Source organism: Marmota monax, unplaced genomic scaffold, assembly GCF_021218885.2.
Source record: "Marmota monax isolate L192 unplaced genomic scaffold, Marmota_monax_Labrador192_F-V1.1 WCK01_AAM20220418_F8-fsc00024, whole genome shotgun sequence".
NCBI classification, from domain to species: Eukaryota; Metazoa; Chordata; class Mammalia; order Rodentia; family Sciuridae; genus Marmota; species Marmota monax.
In genome coordinates, this window is record NW_026695224.1 from 4,350,131 (window position 1) to 4,364,419 (window position 14,289).

The window sequence follows — 14,289 nt, forward strand, 5'->3', positions numbered from 1 at the left end:
GGGAGACGCAGAATCTGTGGCCAGATACGAGAGAGATCTAGGGAAAAAAATCCTATCAACATAAATTGGTAGCGCCAAAGTTTCCTTATATTTAAAGTAGATCTTTGCTAGGCCTGCGTTTCTGTATGGGAACTGCATCTCTGGAATTATTTTCTAAAATATGTTTTGGAAATATGTTATTTCCCTTGTTAGACAGTCAACTCCTGGAGGACAGGATTACTGCGAGACGGAACTTTCCTTCCTTACAGAGCTCACTTAAAAGCTATGCATTTATTGGATGGAGGCGGAGACCCTGTCATTCTCAGGAGAAAGCACAGGACTCCGCCTCCTGCCAGGGCTGGCCCCGCCCACACTCTCCTACACGCCTGCGCAATCCCCGTGCCAGCCCCCTCCTCGCCGCCAACGCGACGCACGCATGCGCGCTCCTTCTCCATGTGTGCTCGGGCCGTCACCCGGCCCAGCTAAGCAGAACACGAATACCCCTCAGCGACGAGGCCTTATCACGAGCTCCGCAGCCCCCACAGTCTGCTGTTGCCTTCCTTTCTCGGTCCATCCCCACAGCGCGCGTCGCCATGGGAAAGAGTCGGACGAAACGCTTCAAGCGACCTCAGTTCTCTCCCACCGGCAACTGTCAGGCCGAGGCGGCAGCAGCAGAGAACGGAGAAGAAGATGACGACGGGCCAGAGGCGGAGCTGCTGGAAAAGGTGAGTGAGGCGAGAACACCGCCAGACCCGGGGAGCGGGTACTGGGCTGGGGCAGACCGAGCTCCAGCGCCAAGCCCCGGGCGCGCGTGCGCACTGCGTCCCTGACGCCTTGCTCTTGTACCGCAGCTCCAGCACCCGACCGCCGAGGTTCGCGAGTGCGCCTGCGCGGGGCTGGCCCGGCTGGTGCAGCAGAAGCCGGTGCTCCCGGCTCTGGCTCGCCGCGATGCTGTGCGCCGACTCGGGCCGCTGCTGCTCGACCCCAGCCTGGCTGTTAGGGAGACGGCGGCCGGCGCGCTGAGGTGAGCCGGGAGAGGGTCCGGGGTGGTGCCCACCGCTGCTGTCCTCTGAGCCTGAGCTGTCACAGTAGGCAGCCAGCGCTTTATGTTTGCCAGGCACGCACTCTCCTTGCTTCATTCCCAGGCGCTTGGAAGGGCGAAAAACCTGCTCCTGGTCTCACAGTGGCAGGAGTCTGGGGATGTGAACCTACGCTCCATCTAGACTTCAGAGGACACCAGGACTCCCGCATTTCATCTGTCGGTTGGCAGCAGCCACCTGGCCAGGCTCCTTGCCTTCAAACCTGGCTCTCATTTCTTCCTCTCCTTGAACCCTCCAGAGAGTCACTCAGTTGTCTGACCTCTTCCAGTTTGTGCTAGGAATTGGTCTAAGGGCAGGCAGGACGTTGAGCGTGACAGCCACGATCCTATCTTTGCAGAAGCTACGTTGATGGGGAGAGAAAACGAGTAAAATGATAAATAGATGATATTAGATAGAACTGCTCTGGAAAAACATGAGAATGATGATTTGCCGGTGGGAAGTTTAAATTGGGTGCTTTCTAGATGACATTTGTGAACTGCGACCTGAAGAATGAGAGGGAAATAGGGGGAAGAGCATTCCCCATGAGAGGACCGGCAATAGCAGAGAAGTGAGGCAGCACACGGCTTGACTGATGTGGTTAATCCGCAGAATGGTTAGTGTGTGGCTCAGTAGAGTAGGAGTGGGGAATTGTAGGAGCCCTGGTGGGAGAGCTGGATAAGGTGGAGGGTATTGTGGAGCCAAAGGACCTAAGCTGGGGAGTGACATGGTCTGATTTGCTTTGGTGGCTGTATAGAGAATGGACTGTAGGGGGGGCAAGAGTAGAAGTAATGATTTGTTGTTCTTACATTTCTGTGTATATGTATTATTTATGTTTCCATCACTGACAGCAGTTTTGTATCACATGCCTACTATGTGCCAGGCACTGGCTAGGGTCTGGGCATGGGGTAATGAGGAAGGCAGGCATAATTTCTTTCCTTAATGAATATCTATTGAGGTAGACAAGCATTAACCAAACCATTTACATTAAGTGTGCAATTCCAACCAGTAGGAAGTGCAAAAGATGCTTTCTTTGAGAGGATATAACTAGTAGTTCAGGGAAGAAAATCCTGAGCCAATGATGTTTGAGGTGAGATTAAGGGATGGGTGGGAATTTCCCACTTGATAGAGGGTGGTTGAACATCCTTCTACCTCTGGGGAGAAAATGGTATGTGGAAAACCCTACCATTCCCCCTAATACAAACCGGGAGCACCTGGAATATTTTAAGGGCATCTTCTGACTTATCTCTATGTTTTTAGAGCTGGTACAAAGCTGTGCATTCAGAAGGCAAGCAGTGTTTTCTCAATTAAAATTAAATGTAGCCAGGGCTACTTCAGACTGTGTAATTCCCAGTAGCCTCACCTGCTCTTGCCCCTGTAGTCTTATTTGGGCAATTCTGGGGATCAAACCCAGGGCTTCCTACACGACAGGCAAATCTTCTACCACTAAGCCCCACCCCAACCCCTCTTGCAGTCTTGATTGCAAGAAATGGTCCCTTCATACAAGATGTAATTTATTCACTTTTCTAAAGTCTTTTCCCTTTCCTTTAGCCAAGCACCTGTGTGCTACCTCAGTTAAATTATTAAATAATAAAGTCATCTAGTAGAATAACTAGTGGTTTACATCTAGTAGAATAAGGACGAGAACAGGTGGAATTCTGTGGATTGGTTTTGCAGCATATGACAGAAATAATGAAGATTTCCTTTGGTAAAATGTACATATGGTTAAAGGTAGAAATAAATTTGAGGGCCTAATAGTATTTTGTGGCTTGTGATATGAAAGTAAAACATATTTTAAACTTCTTATATAGAAACTTCAGTGCTTGTGGAGGCTTTGAAATTTGCGATGACATGGTAACTAAGGACGTCATGACTCCTCTGGTGGCACTACTAAAAGAGGTATGCAGTTTTTAAGGTATCTGAATGGCAGCTTCCAAACGTCGCTTTTTGAAGGCAAGCTAAGATGGACTTTTTTTTTTTTTTTTTAAGTACTTTGGTGTTCTTTGTCTTTCCTTAAAACATCCTACAGAAATTTTGTTTATTTTCTTGGAAACACTGATCTACTCTCATCATTGATCCCAATCTCTCTTATTTTGAGCCTGTTTCCTTATATTTATATGATAATTGGAAAGGACCTTCCTAAAACTATGCAGATTTCTTATAGCCATTTTTTAGACTTTAAATTTTATACAGTGAAAATAGTTAAGTGTGTGTTGATTGCATCTTATGTACCAGGTATGGTTTTTATGTTGTGCGTGTTAATTTAATCCTCACAGCAATCCTGTGAGACAGGATTCTTTTTCTTGCAGTGCTGGGATCACACCCAGGGCCAGTGCATGCCAGGCAAGGGCCCTGCCGCTGAACTGTACCCCCAGGCTGCAGCCGTGGATTAGTCAGCTTTTTGTTGTTGTAACCAGAATACCTGACAAGAACAACTTAGAGGAGAAGAGTCCATTTTGGCTCTCAGTTTAGAGGTCCAGTCCATAGTCAGCTGGCTTCATTGTTTGGGACCAGAACATCATGCCATGTTGACCACTCAGTCCATTCAAATCAGGATGGACTGATTAGCTATAACATTCATAATCCAGTCATTTTACCTCTGAATATTCCTGGATTAACACAGGAGTTTTGGGGGGATACCTTATATCCAAACCATAACAGGCAGGTATTATATTATCCTCATTTTATAGATGACAGACCCAGGACACAGACTTTATGAACTAACGAAGATCGTATTGAGTTCTTATGTTTAATATCACACCATTCTTATCACATGGTATAGTTCGGTTGTTAAGGAACACCTACTTTCTCACACACACACACAAACACACACTCACACTCACACTCTCTCTCACATTCACCCAGGGCCTTGTGCCTCCTACACAAGTGTATAACCACTGGGCTACATCCCCAGTCCACTATTCTATATTAACTATTAACTTTCATTTAAGGCTACCTAAAAGTTATCCTTTTTTTTTTTTTTTAAGATTTTTTTTTTTTCACAATACCTTTATTCTATTTATTTTTTATGTGGTGCTGAGGATTGAACCCAGGGACTCACACGTGCTAGGCAAGTGCTCTACCACTGAGCTGCAGCCCCAGCCCAAGATTTTGTTTTGATGCCAGGCATCAGTATTATTTCCATTAGAGCAATGATGCTCGACTGGGGGTGATTTTGCTCCACAGGGAACATTTGACAACATCTGAAGACATTCAGATTGTCACAGTTTGGAGGGGAGGGGTAAGGGTTGCTGCTGCCATATAGTGAATAGAGGCCAGGGATGTTGCTGACCCTCCTTTAATGCAGGGGGCAGTCTTCTCACAACAAAGAATCATCTGATCCAAATATGGGAATGATAGAGGAGACTTAGATGGGGAAGCTCTTGTCATGGACTGCAGTTGCAGAGTGGTAGAGGGTGCCAGCTCTGGTCCGGCCTCACCACATGCTAAGCTGCACCCTCAGCAGCCTCCCAGCGCTCAGTTTCCTAGCCATCTGATGAGGTTAGGCATGCTAGTCATCCACCTCAAAGGTTCGCTGTGGGGATTAAATGACTTAATTGATATATGTCAGGTGCTTAGAATGGTGCATCAGGAGGTGCTATACAGATCTAGCTCTTAACATTTCTTTGCCTTTCTTACTGTTTTTTCACATAAGCTACAATACTTTATCTTGGTTTTGTTCTTGCATTTTAAAATGTGAATGTTTTCTATCAAGTTTGCCAATGATTTAAGAACCTTTCTTGTCCGTATTTCTTTATATATGTGATTATATATATATATATATATATATATATATATATATATATATTGTAGTTGGACACAATATCTTTATTTATTTTTATGTGGTGCTGATGATCAAACCCAGTGCCTCACATGCGTGAGGCGGGCGCTCTACCAATGAGCTACCGCCGCAGCCCTCTGTCCATATTTCTTGCCAGAGGGAAGCAAGGTTGTGGGAGTGGTAGTGCTTCTGAGAATGGATAGGCTTGTTAACCACTGTCATTTCCAATGTTTTGTTTTTTGTGTTTCTTCACTATTTAATTATTCTTTTGAACCAGGGTGCTAATCATGATATTTGGTTGCAGTGTAGTGCTGGACTGGACTCAAATGAGATGTCTCCACAGGAGAAAAAAGATCAGAGCAAAAATTCTATTGAGAACATAGCCAATGAGGCTGTGAACGTGCTGTGGAATATATGGTAAGATGCTTTTCAAGTGTGCTGCTCCTGCTGCCAGGCTGCTCTGTGCTGCTCCCCTGGGTTAGGCCAGTGCATCCATGACATATCGGGTGACCTGAGATCAACCCTCCTGCCCTCCTCTTCCTCATAGCTTCTGTGCACCTTTTCTCATTTTATATCTCATCCCTCCAGTTATCGCTACTGACTAAAATAAGAAGAGTCATCGCCATTAGCACCTGATGTTCCTCTCTCTGTCTCAGCTCCTTCCTTCCTGTCCCAGGCAGCAGTTGCCTTCACAGAGTCGCCCCAGTGCCTACCTGCTTTGGTGTCAGGAATGAGAGGAGGGCCACGAGCTTTGGTGCCTGACTCCTCTTTCCTGGCAGTGATCATTTGAGTGTGAAGTACATACACAAGAAGAGTCCTTTGGCCCCAGTGGGAAGAAGGCACTTTCCATTCCATGATTTTAGTGCCCCTGGGGTAGAGCATACCTGCTGCTAGGAATGGAAGTGGCTAGAAACAAACTGATTTGCTTTTTCTCCCCTTTTTTATGTCCATAATTATAACAGGTTTCTGTCATAGTTCCTTATTTCAGAAAGGCACAGGTGTTTCTTAGAATACATTAAATTGAATCCTGAAAAGCTGTCTCCTTAGCAGTCTGAACTTGGCCTGTGATTTCATCCTAAACCTGCCACGGGAATCCCAACAGAAATACTGGGGGATAGGATGTAAGGAAATGGCACTGGAGCAAACTGATGGGGGCTATTTTCTGTGATCTGGATGATTGATGCTGGGTACTGAACCCAGGGTCTGGAGCATGCTAAGCGTGCCCTGTACCAGGGAGATATACCTCCAACCCCTGTAAATCATTGACATGGAAAGTTTTTTTTTTTTTTTTTTTTAATTACTTAGAAAAATAGCCTGAATATAGTCTAAAGTGATTTCTCTTTCTCAAACACCTATGAGCCGTATCTTTATCATTTTGCAATAGAGATACTTACTCTCATAATAATTACCTTCGAGTTAATACTTTTGTTTCACAGATTCTGTTTCAAATTATCTTTACTCATGTATGCCTTGTTTTCCTGGCTTAACTTCAGTGCCACAATAATTAGAGGGAGGAAGGTAAATAGACAGACAGAAAATATTGTTCTTGGAGAACAACTTTAATGTAATAATGCAGTCAGCTCTGTTGGCCCCATCAGCATGTCCTGTGTGTATGGGGTATGTACCGAGGAAACATGGGTAAGATTATTATAATCAGCTCTGTTTACCCTGTATTTAGTGTGTATGCTCATTAGTAACATTGATAGCTCTCTGATTCTTTTATTAAAAGGTAGTGTAATTTCAAATGTAATTATTTATTAGAGTAATTATCTCTGTTGCAGATTGCATATTCCACTTGATGAGATTATAATTATAGAAGAAATGGATAAAATATAAATTTCTCTTAAATCTGTGCTTTCTGTATGAAAAGAAACCTTTCGTCCTTACTTGAACTTTTTTATTGTGCTGGCGTGGAAAGAATAGCAGGCTGGACCCAGGAAAACTGGGCCGTCACTGCCACTAATGAGATGTGTGATCTCCAGATAGATCCCTTTACCTTTTAGACCCTGGGTTTTCTCATCTGTAAAATGGAGAGTTGCATTAAATGACTTCTAAATCTCCTCCAGTCTAAACTGCTGTAAGGGAACTTCCATGGTAAAGAGATGGACTAAAGTCCATTCATGATGGAAGTAAACTAGACAACTAGTTTTCATGGGCAGCGAATATGAATGGGTATTTGTTACTTCATCTATCAAGTGGGGGGTTTTGACTCCAGCTCTTTGGTTCTGTTTTTCTGTGTGGGGGTTTCTGTGGTTGATTTCTTAATGTTAAAATGTGAATAGTAAAACTTTTTTTTCCCCCCTTCAATTTAGTGAATGCAGTAGTAGAGCAGTATCTATATTCAACAAAGAAGGGTGTTTGGAGATTGTATTAAAGTATTTAAGTAGGTTTTCCACCAATGTTGACCTGGCTATTTCAGTAGGTAAGTGAAGAAAAGGTGATGATTTATTAAATACATGTGTAACCGTATTCAAAAATTTGTACTCAGATGCAGCATGCTTATTCTGCAGGAGCAGTTTGGGTCTCATTGCATATGAATGTGTGAGGAATTCTGCTCTGAATCTTTTTAAATCTGTGATTAATTCTTTACTTACTCATATAATTCTGCTTTTTGCTGTGAAAAGGAGGAAGGTAATTATACGAGCTTATGTGGTTTCTAGACTGTTATTGCTCAAAAGCCTTTATTAAATTTTGAAATTTTATCTCCAATTATGAAAAACAGTAACCCACAACTTCCAGGCCTTTGATCCAAAGTTAATTGGAGTCTAAACTTACATAAATGTCTTGTAGCACTGTCTCACACTCTGGGCAGAAAACTGATAGCCTGTTTTGTTTTGTTCTTTTTTTTGTTTTGTTTTTTGAGAGAGGAATAGAATGATTGAACTTTCACTCAGGCCTGCCCCTTTCATGGGGCAGGAGTACAAAGTCCAACAATTTCAACTGCCTTGGTCCCCCACCTTCTGTATGTTGGACTGGAGCCATGAGGGACCCTTGGCTCAGCAGGGTGGGCAGTTCTACAGCATTCTGGGTGAGAGCTGATGAAGAGCTTTGCAGGTATCCAGCTGTCCTTTTATTTAACTCTGCCTTTCTCCTGGCAAGGAGAAAAGCTCTCTGCTTCTCTTGGCTCTAATGGATAATACACACGCACGCACACACACATACATATACATACGCACACACGCGCGCGCGCACACACACTGGAAATTGAACCCAGAGGTGCTTTACCACCAAGTTACATTCCCAGCCCTTTTTTAGTTTAGTTTTTTTTTTTTTTTAAACTGGTGATTACACTCAGGGGCACTCAACCACTGAGCCACATGTCCAGCCCTATTTTTTATTTTATTTAGAGACAGGGTCTCACTGAGTTGCTTAGGGCCTCGCTATTGCTGAGACTGGCTTTGAACCCGCAATCCTCCTGTCTCAGCCTCCTGGGTTGCTGGGATTACAATAGGCGTGCTCCACCGCACCTGGCCTTTTTTAGTTTTTTGGGGTTTTTTTTATATTTATTTTTCAGTTTTCAGTGGACACAACATCTTTATTTTTATGTGGTGCTGAGGATCGAACCCAGTGCCCCACGCATGCCAGGCGAGCACGTTACTGCTTGAGCCACATCCCCAGCCCCCTTTTTTAGTTTTTAAGACAGGGTCTCACTAAGTTGCTTAGGGCTTTGCTAAGTTGTGGAGGCTAGCCTTGAACTTGCAATCCTCCTTTCTCAGCCTCCTAAATCACTGGGATTACAGGCATGCACCATCATGCCTGGCTCTAAGAGAAGAGAAAAAGGGGGAAAGAGTATAAATACTTTTGGAAAAAATTTAAAAATGAACTTTTCAAAATGGAATCTGGTAGGAGTAATTTTTTGTTTGTTTGTTTATTATTTATTTATTTATTTTGTGGTGCTGAGACCCAGGCCTTTTACATGCAAGCACTCTACCAACTGAGCTATATCCTCAGCCCTTTGGGGTAGTTTTATAAGTAAAATGAGGATTTCAAAAAACAGTTAAACTGTTTAGGAAATCTGTAGATAATTTCATCTTAGGATGGTTTTTATTATAAGAGAATTTTAGGAAAATGAATTTTTAAGTTTTAAAAGAAAAACTATCTTTGTACTTTTACTCTTGTAGAATTTTTGTTTGTTTATTTTGTTTGTTTATTCTTTTTCCTCTAGTGGGCTTTTTTGAATGTGTTGGAGTAAAGTTACTTTGTATTTTATTAGACTGTTTTCTTTTTGTATTTAACTAAAGTCATGATTATTTTTTAAAAATGTCTTTAGTTTTGTTTTAAAAGCTAAACAAGGCTTAGATGTGATAAAGTAAATTTATAAGATCCTATCCTGTATATTAATATAGCTTCTTTTGAACTTGTATTATGGTAGCATAATGTTTTGTAATGCAAGTTGTAATCCATTGTCTTGTTTTAATGTAAGAGAAGAAGTGCTAAATGAAATACACAGCAATTAATGTTTTACCCATCTCTCAATTTGCTCATATTTTTATGAAAAATGATCTTTTTTCCTCAAAGAACTATCATTTCACTAGAAAGCATCCTAGCTTTTAAGATCATGATGAATTGAAAGGAAGCCAGAGTTTCCCAAAATTTAGGGTTTGTTTCAAAAACAGAGCTGCAAGAGTTTGATCCATAGACTGGCATTTGGTCCATAAGCTGTGCACTACTGATCCAAGATAAGTATATAAATTGAGGTTAAACCATTGGAAACATTTATAATTATCAGAAATTTGCCACATTAGAGCCTTTTAAATTTTATTTAATTAAAGTATACATCTATAAAGAATTAGGGAAAAAAAGATCGTGTACTGCAGGGAGAGTTTGGAAGGCTTCATTTGCATTTCCCATTCTTGAGGTAAAATGTATGTATCCTACAAAGCTACATATATCTACAGAAGCTTTAAAGATGCACACTTTTGATGAGTTGTACTGGTTTAAATTATCCGAGTCATAATTCACTTGTTTCTAAGTATCACATTTTCGTCTTCTAGCACACTGTTTGCAGACAGTGACTGAAGATAACCCAGAGCTCCTGAAATCTTTCAGTGCTACAGCGTTGCAGGTGCTGGAATCGGCAATGCTCTGTCCTGTCAGTTCCATGGAATACATTCTATTAAAGACATTGGTAGCAGGTAACATTTAGCCAAATGAGACAGTGTGGGTTTTTTTGGTAACTTTTAATAGAAGTGGGACCCAAAGTTCAGTCTTTCTTTCATTTCACCACATTAGGATTTTCTGTGCTTACGTCTGTCCTGAAATTGTATATTTATTGAAGACCCTTAATTCACGTAGTTGCCCATAGTTATGAAGTCTATTAGAAGAGATTTGTTTTGATTGTGACAAACTGCTGTTGTCTGATAAAGACATGTTCTATCAGCACCTCCTCTTAATTATGCACCAATGCATTAAGAGATTGACTCCAGGGGCTGGAGATGTGGCTCAAGTGGTAGCGCACTCACCTGGCATGCGCGGGGCACTGGATTCGATCCTCGGCACCACATAAAAATAAAAAAATAAAGATATTGTGTCCACCTAAAACTAAAAAATAAATATAAAAAAGAGAGAGAGAGAGATTGATTCCAGGTATCCAAGACACAGCCACTTACTTTTTCATGAGTTCTTCCTGCTCCCCTTTTCATCCCAGTATCTCTGAATACAGCAGTAAGAACCGCTCCGAGGCTCTTTTGAGTTAATGTATTGCATACAACATCTGTTTGTGTTTCCTTTTGCCCTCCCTTTGGTTTTGCAGAGGTCATTTTATCTAAGAGGTTTTTTGCGGGGTTTTACATTTTTTTCTCCCAGTTCTGGGAATTAACTACATCCCATACCCTTTTTATTTTTTATTTTGAGACAGGGTCTTGCTACGGTACCCAGGCTGGCCTCAAACTTGCTGTTGTCTTGCCTCAGCAGGAGTGCACCACCACATCCAGCTGTATGTGTATGTGTGTGTGTGTTTTTTTTTTTTTTTTGAACTGCGGTAAAATGTACATAATATAACATTTACCATCTCACCCAGGCATGGTGTCAAACGCATATAATCCCAGCAACTGAGGAGTCCGAGGCAGGAAGATAACAAGTTAAAGGCCAGCCTCAGCAATTTAGGGAGACCATGTCTCAAAAAATATAAAGGATTAGGGATGTGGCTCAGTGGTAAAGCACCTGGATTCAATCCCCAGTAGCACCGAAAAGAAAAAAAAAAATTAAGACAGGGTCTTGCTAAGTTACTAAGGCTGGCCTCAGTGTTCTATTGCAGTCATTTTTCAAAAACATTCATCTGACTACTTAATGGCAGCTCCTGTTCTGTTTTGATAAGCAAAATACCAGGAACCTGCTTTCTAGTTTGTTTGTGAGATCTTGGAGTTTTAGTGCATTCCGTTCCACTCTTGGAATATAAAAAGCTGCTCAGGAGAGCAAAAATGGATTAAGATGAAAGAAAACAAGGCGACTCGGGTTTTCATTTCACCAGAAACCTGGTAGGCCTTCTCTGGGTCTGCTGATAGGTCTGAATTAGAGAAAGGCCTGTGTGCCCAGGCAGGAAATGAAGGTCAAGGGTCCTAACAAAGAGTGCCTGCTGCCTCTGTGCGGTACCTTTTGACAGTTAGTAAAAGCTGAACAAAGGGACTGGGGTCCAGACATTTCAAGATGACGCCTGAGCCTAGAGAACCAGTCTGTGGAAACTGGAGTCCCCATAAGACTTCAGGCGAGGCCGTGTCCTTGTGCTCCTTTTTTCACAGGCACAATCTGGAATCTGAAGGACGTCATTCCGTCTAAGAGTCAGGCAGAGATCATAAATGCCATACTAAAGATCTTATCCGAAGTCTTGGAAATGGATGCTGGCGAAATAGTTATTCAGATGAAAGAGGCTGAAACTCAGAGATTAAAGACTGCGGCAGAGACTGAGGAAATGTTAAAGAATGTTAATGGTGATGATTTGATTGAAGACGTTGAAATGGAAGAAATTCCTCACAAAAGAAAAGTCAGAAGGAAAAATTTTGTTTCCGATTTACTTCCAGTAAGTCAGACTGATGCTCTAAAACATGGACTAATACAGCAGTTTTCTTTCAACAGGTTAATCCTTAGCTTTATAGAAAAGTACTGTAGCAAAGTGAACTATAGAAAGTGAACTTCAGTAAAAGTTAGTCATATTTTCCCGTTGATTCTCATTAGAACATCAGAAGTCTCTCCCAAAGAGAGAGAAAAAAAAAAACAAAAAACTTTTGCCTAAATGAAATTTGCATGCAGGAGAGAATCTCAGATGAGACAGTCCAATTCTTTTGGAATGCTTCAGAAATAACCCAGTTATCGCAGGGCACTGTGGGGCACTCCTACGATCCTAGTTACTTGGGAGGCAGAGGCAGGGGAATTGCAAGCTTGAGGCTAGCTGCAGCACCTTAGTGAGGCCCAAAGCAACTTGGCAAGACCCTCTCTCAAAGTAAAAAGGGTCTGGGGCTGTGGCTCAGTGTTCAAACATTCCTGGGTTCAATCCCCAGTACCAAAAGAAAAAAAAAAAGTTGTCTTCCTAAATCTTGTGCCTCTCTCTTTGGTTCCACATTATCTCCCAGATTGTCTTCAAACTAAAGGAATTTGTTCTTTGCCAGATTGTCCCTTGTTTTCTGGTCTCTCTTATTTAAAAGTGTTTAGCCTTAGTAGAATGACAGGCCAAACCTCTACCCACTGCTGACGAGCAAAGGTTGGACGACTGTGGTGTGCCTCTGCTGGTGGGCATGATGTGGGGGTGAGGGTGAGTCAGGTTCAGGAATCATTTCAGCCAAGACAAACCTTCAGCAGACTTTGGGAGAACATTTATCTGGAGGAGGAAAGAAAATGGGCTGGAGGACAGAGGATCAGGCTTTATTCATGCACCGTTCAGGTGCTCATTGACTGTGCTCCTGATGGTGAGGATGGATGATTAAGACATGGTTCCTGTCTTCAGGGACCGCTCCTCCGACTCAGGAAGACAGAGCCACACGGCTGTGGTTGTGAGGCCTGTGCTGAGAACAGTGACAGGGCCGGGCCTAGATTTCTGAGGGAGTGGTTTCTGTAGAGACATGCGACTCATCCCTGCCTGGAGCAGAGGAGGGGCCTGGCTAAGAAGGCTTTGGGGACAGAGTGCCTGCGCTTTATTGGAAGGCAAAGAGAGCAGCAGCCTGGTGAAGGCCCCTGGCATGGGTAGGAAGAGGGCATTCCAGTGTGCTGCTGCCCGTCTCCAGCCTGGCTCCCGGGGACTCCTTAAGGGAGTAAATATTGTTACGTAGAGCATTTATTTTTATATGAGTTTTTTTTTTTTTTAAATAGAGGGGCTCGGTGGTGGAGAACATGCTTACCATGTTTGAGGTCCTGGGTTCACACACACACACACACACACAAATGTGCTCATAAAGTGCAGTGTTTACTTACAGCAAAACTTGCCTTTTGAAGTCTTGACCTACCTGAGTGGCCTGGCTGATTAACATGCTGGCGGTTTAGCGAGCCAGCATCAAGTGCCAGTGGGGTGCTAGCACCATGCTCACGCGTGCCAGGAATACAGATGTGGAGTCAGCTGTGGTCTTTTACGCTGCCTAGTGGTTTCTGCTGGAGTCTTTTAGAATCAAAACCCTTAATCACATCATTTAATCACATCATTTAATAGCATAGCCACAAATATATAAAGAAAGCTGTTTAATGTGTTTTTTTTTAAACACATGCCAAAGTAGAGTACCCCCTCCCCCGCCCCCACGGTTACCATTGATCCTGTCGTATCTGTTTGATTTCATCTGTTTCCCACTCACTCTCCCCTTTCTCTGTGGTTACTTGAAAGCAAATCTCAGATGTCATAACATTTCATCTAGATTGATTCTTTTTGTCAGCTTGATAACAATAAGCAGAGAAATGTTCTGAGCAGCAGTTACATAAAGTAGAACCTAATTTCCTTCTGATCCTCATCTTCAGGCATTCTACATACATGAGAAGAGAGCAACAAGTCTCTTTTAGCTTGAATCTACTCTGACAAAGGTTTGTTTAGTTGAACAATTTTATATACATTGTTAGTAGAGATAAATGGAACACAGATGTAGGAATCCATGAGTTACATCTATAAAATTAGAAAATTGCTGTTTTTTGTGTGCATATGTGTGTGTTTGTGTGTGAATGTGTGTGCATGTGGTGCTAGGGATTGAACTCAGGGCCTTGTCAGTGCTAGAAAAACACTCATATTACTGAGCTACATCCCCAGACCCTTTTTAAAATTTTATTTTGATTCAAGTTCTCACTTCTCACTAAGTTGCCTAGGCTGTCCTCAAACTTGGGATCCTCCTGCCTCAGCCTCCTGAGTAACTGGAATTACAGTTGTGTGCCACCCTGACTGAACCCCTCCTCTTCTTTAAAAGGACGTAGTTTAAAGTTGCAGTTAAATTCTTGGGCAAAGAAGTTGTTAGTGAAGTTTTTAAATGAATGGGAACATCTTGGAAAGGA

At 42.5% G+C, this 14,289-nt stretch overlaps 1 protein-coding gene across 3 annotated transcripts in view; it reads left to right on the forward strand.

Annotated features, from left to right (window-relative positions):
* Positions 1–392: 392 nt before the first annotated feature.
* Positions 393–14,289, forward strand: part of Heatr3 (HEAT repeat containing 3) — a 32,898-nt gene continuing 19,001 nt past the window's right edge. Inside the window, exons 1-8 of one of the 3 annotated variants that reach the window (XM_058575839.1) lie at positions 393–704; positions 831–1,003; positions 2,867–2,954; positions 5,141–5,253; positions 7,149–7,258; positions 9,831–9,971; positions 10,694–10,771; positions 11,574–11,851. In XM_058575839.1, coding sequence (XP_058431822.1) covers positions 573–704; positions 831–1,003; positions 2,867–2,954; positions 5,141–5,253; positions 7,149–7,258; positions 9,831–9,971; positions 10,694–10,771; positions 11,574–11,851 — 1,113 coding nt within the window. In that variant the 5' untranslated portion in view covers positions 393–572. The remainder of the gene's footprint in view (positions 705–830; positions 1,004–2,866; positions 2,955–5,140; positions 5,254–7,148; positions 7,259–9,830; positions 9,972–10,693; positions 10,772–11,573; positions 11,852–14,289) is intronic. The other 2 variants (XM_058575838.1, XM_046434949.2) reach the window with 2 other exon arrangements.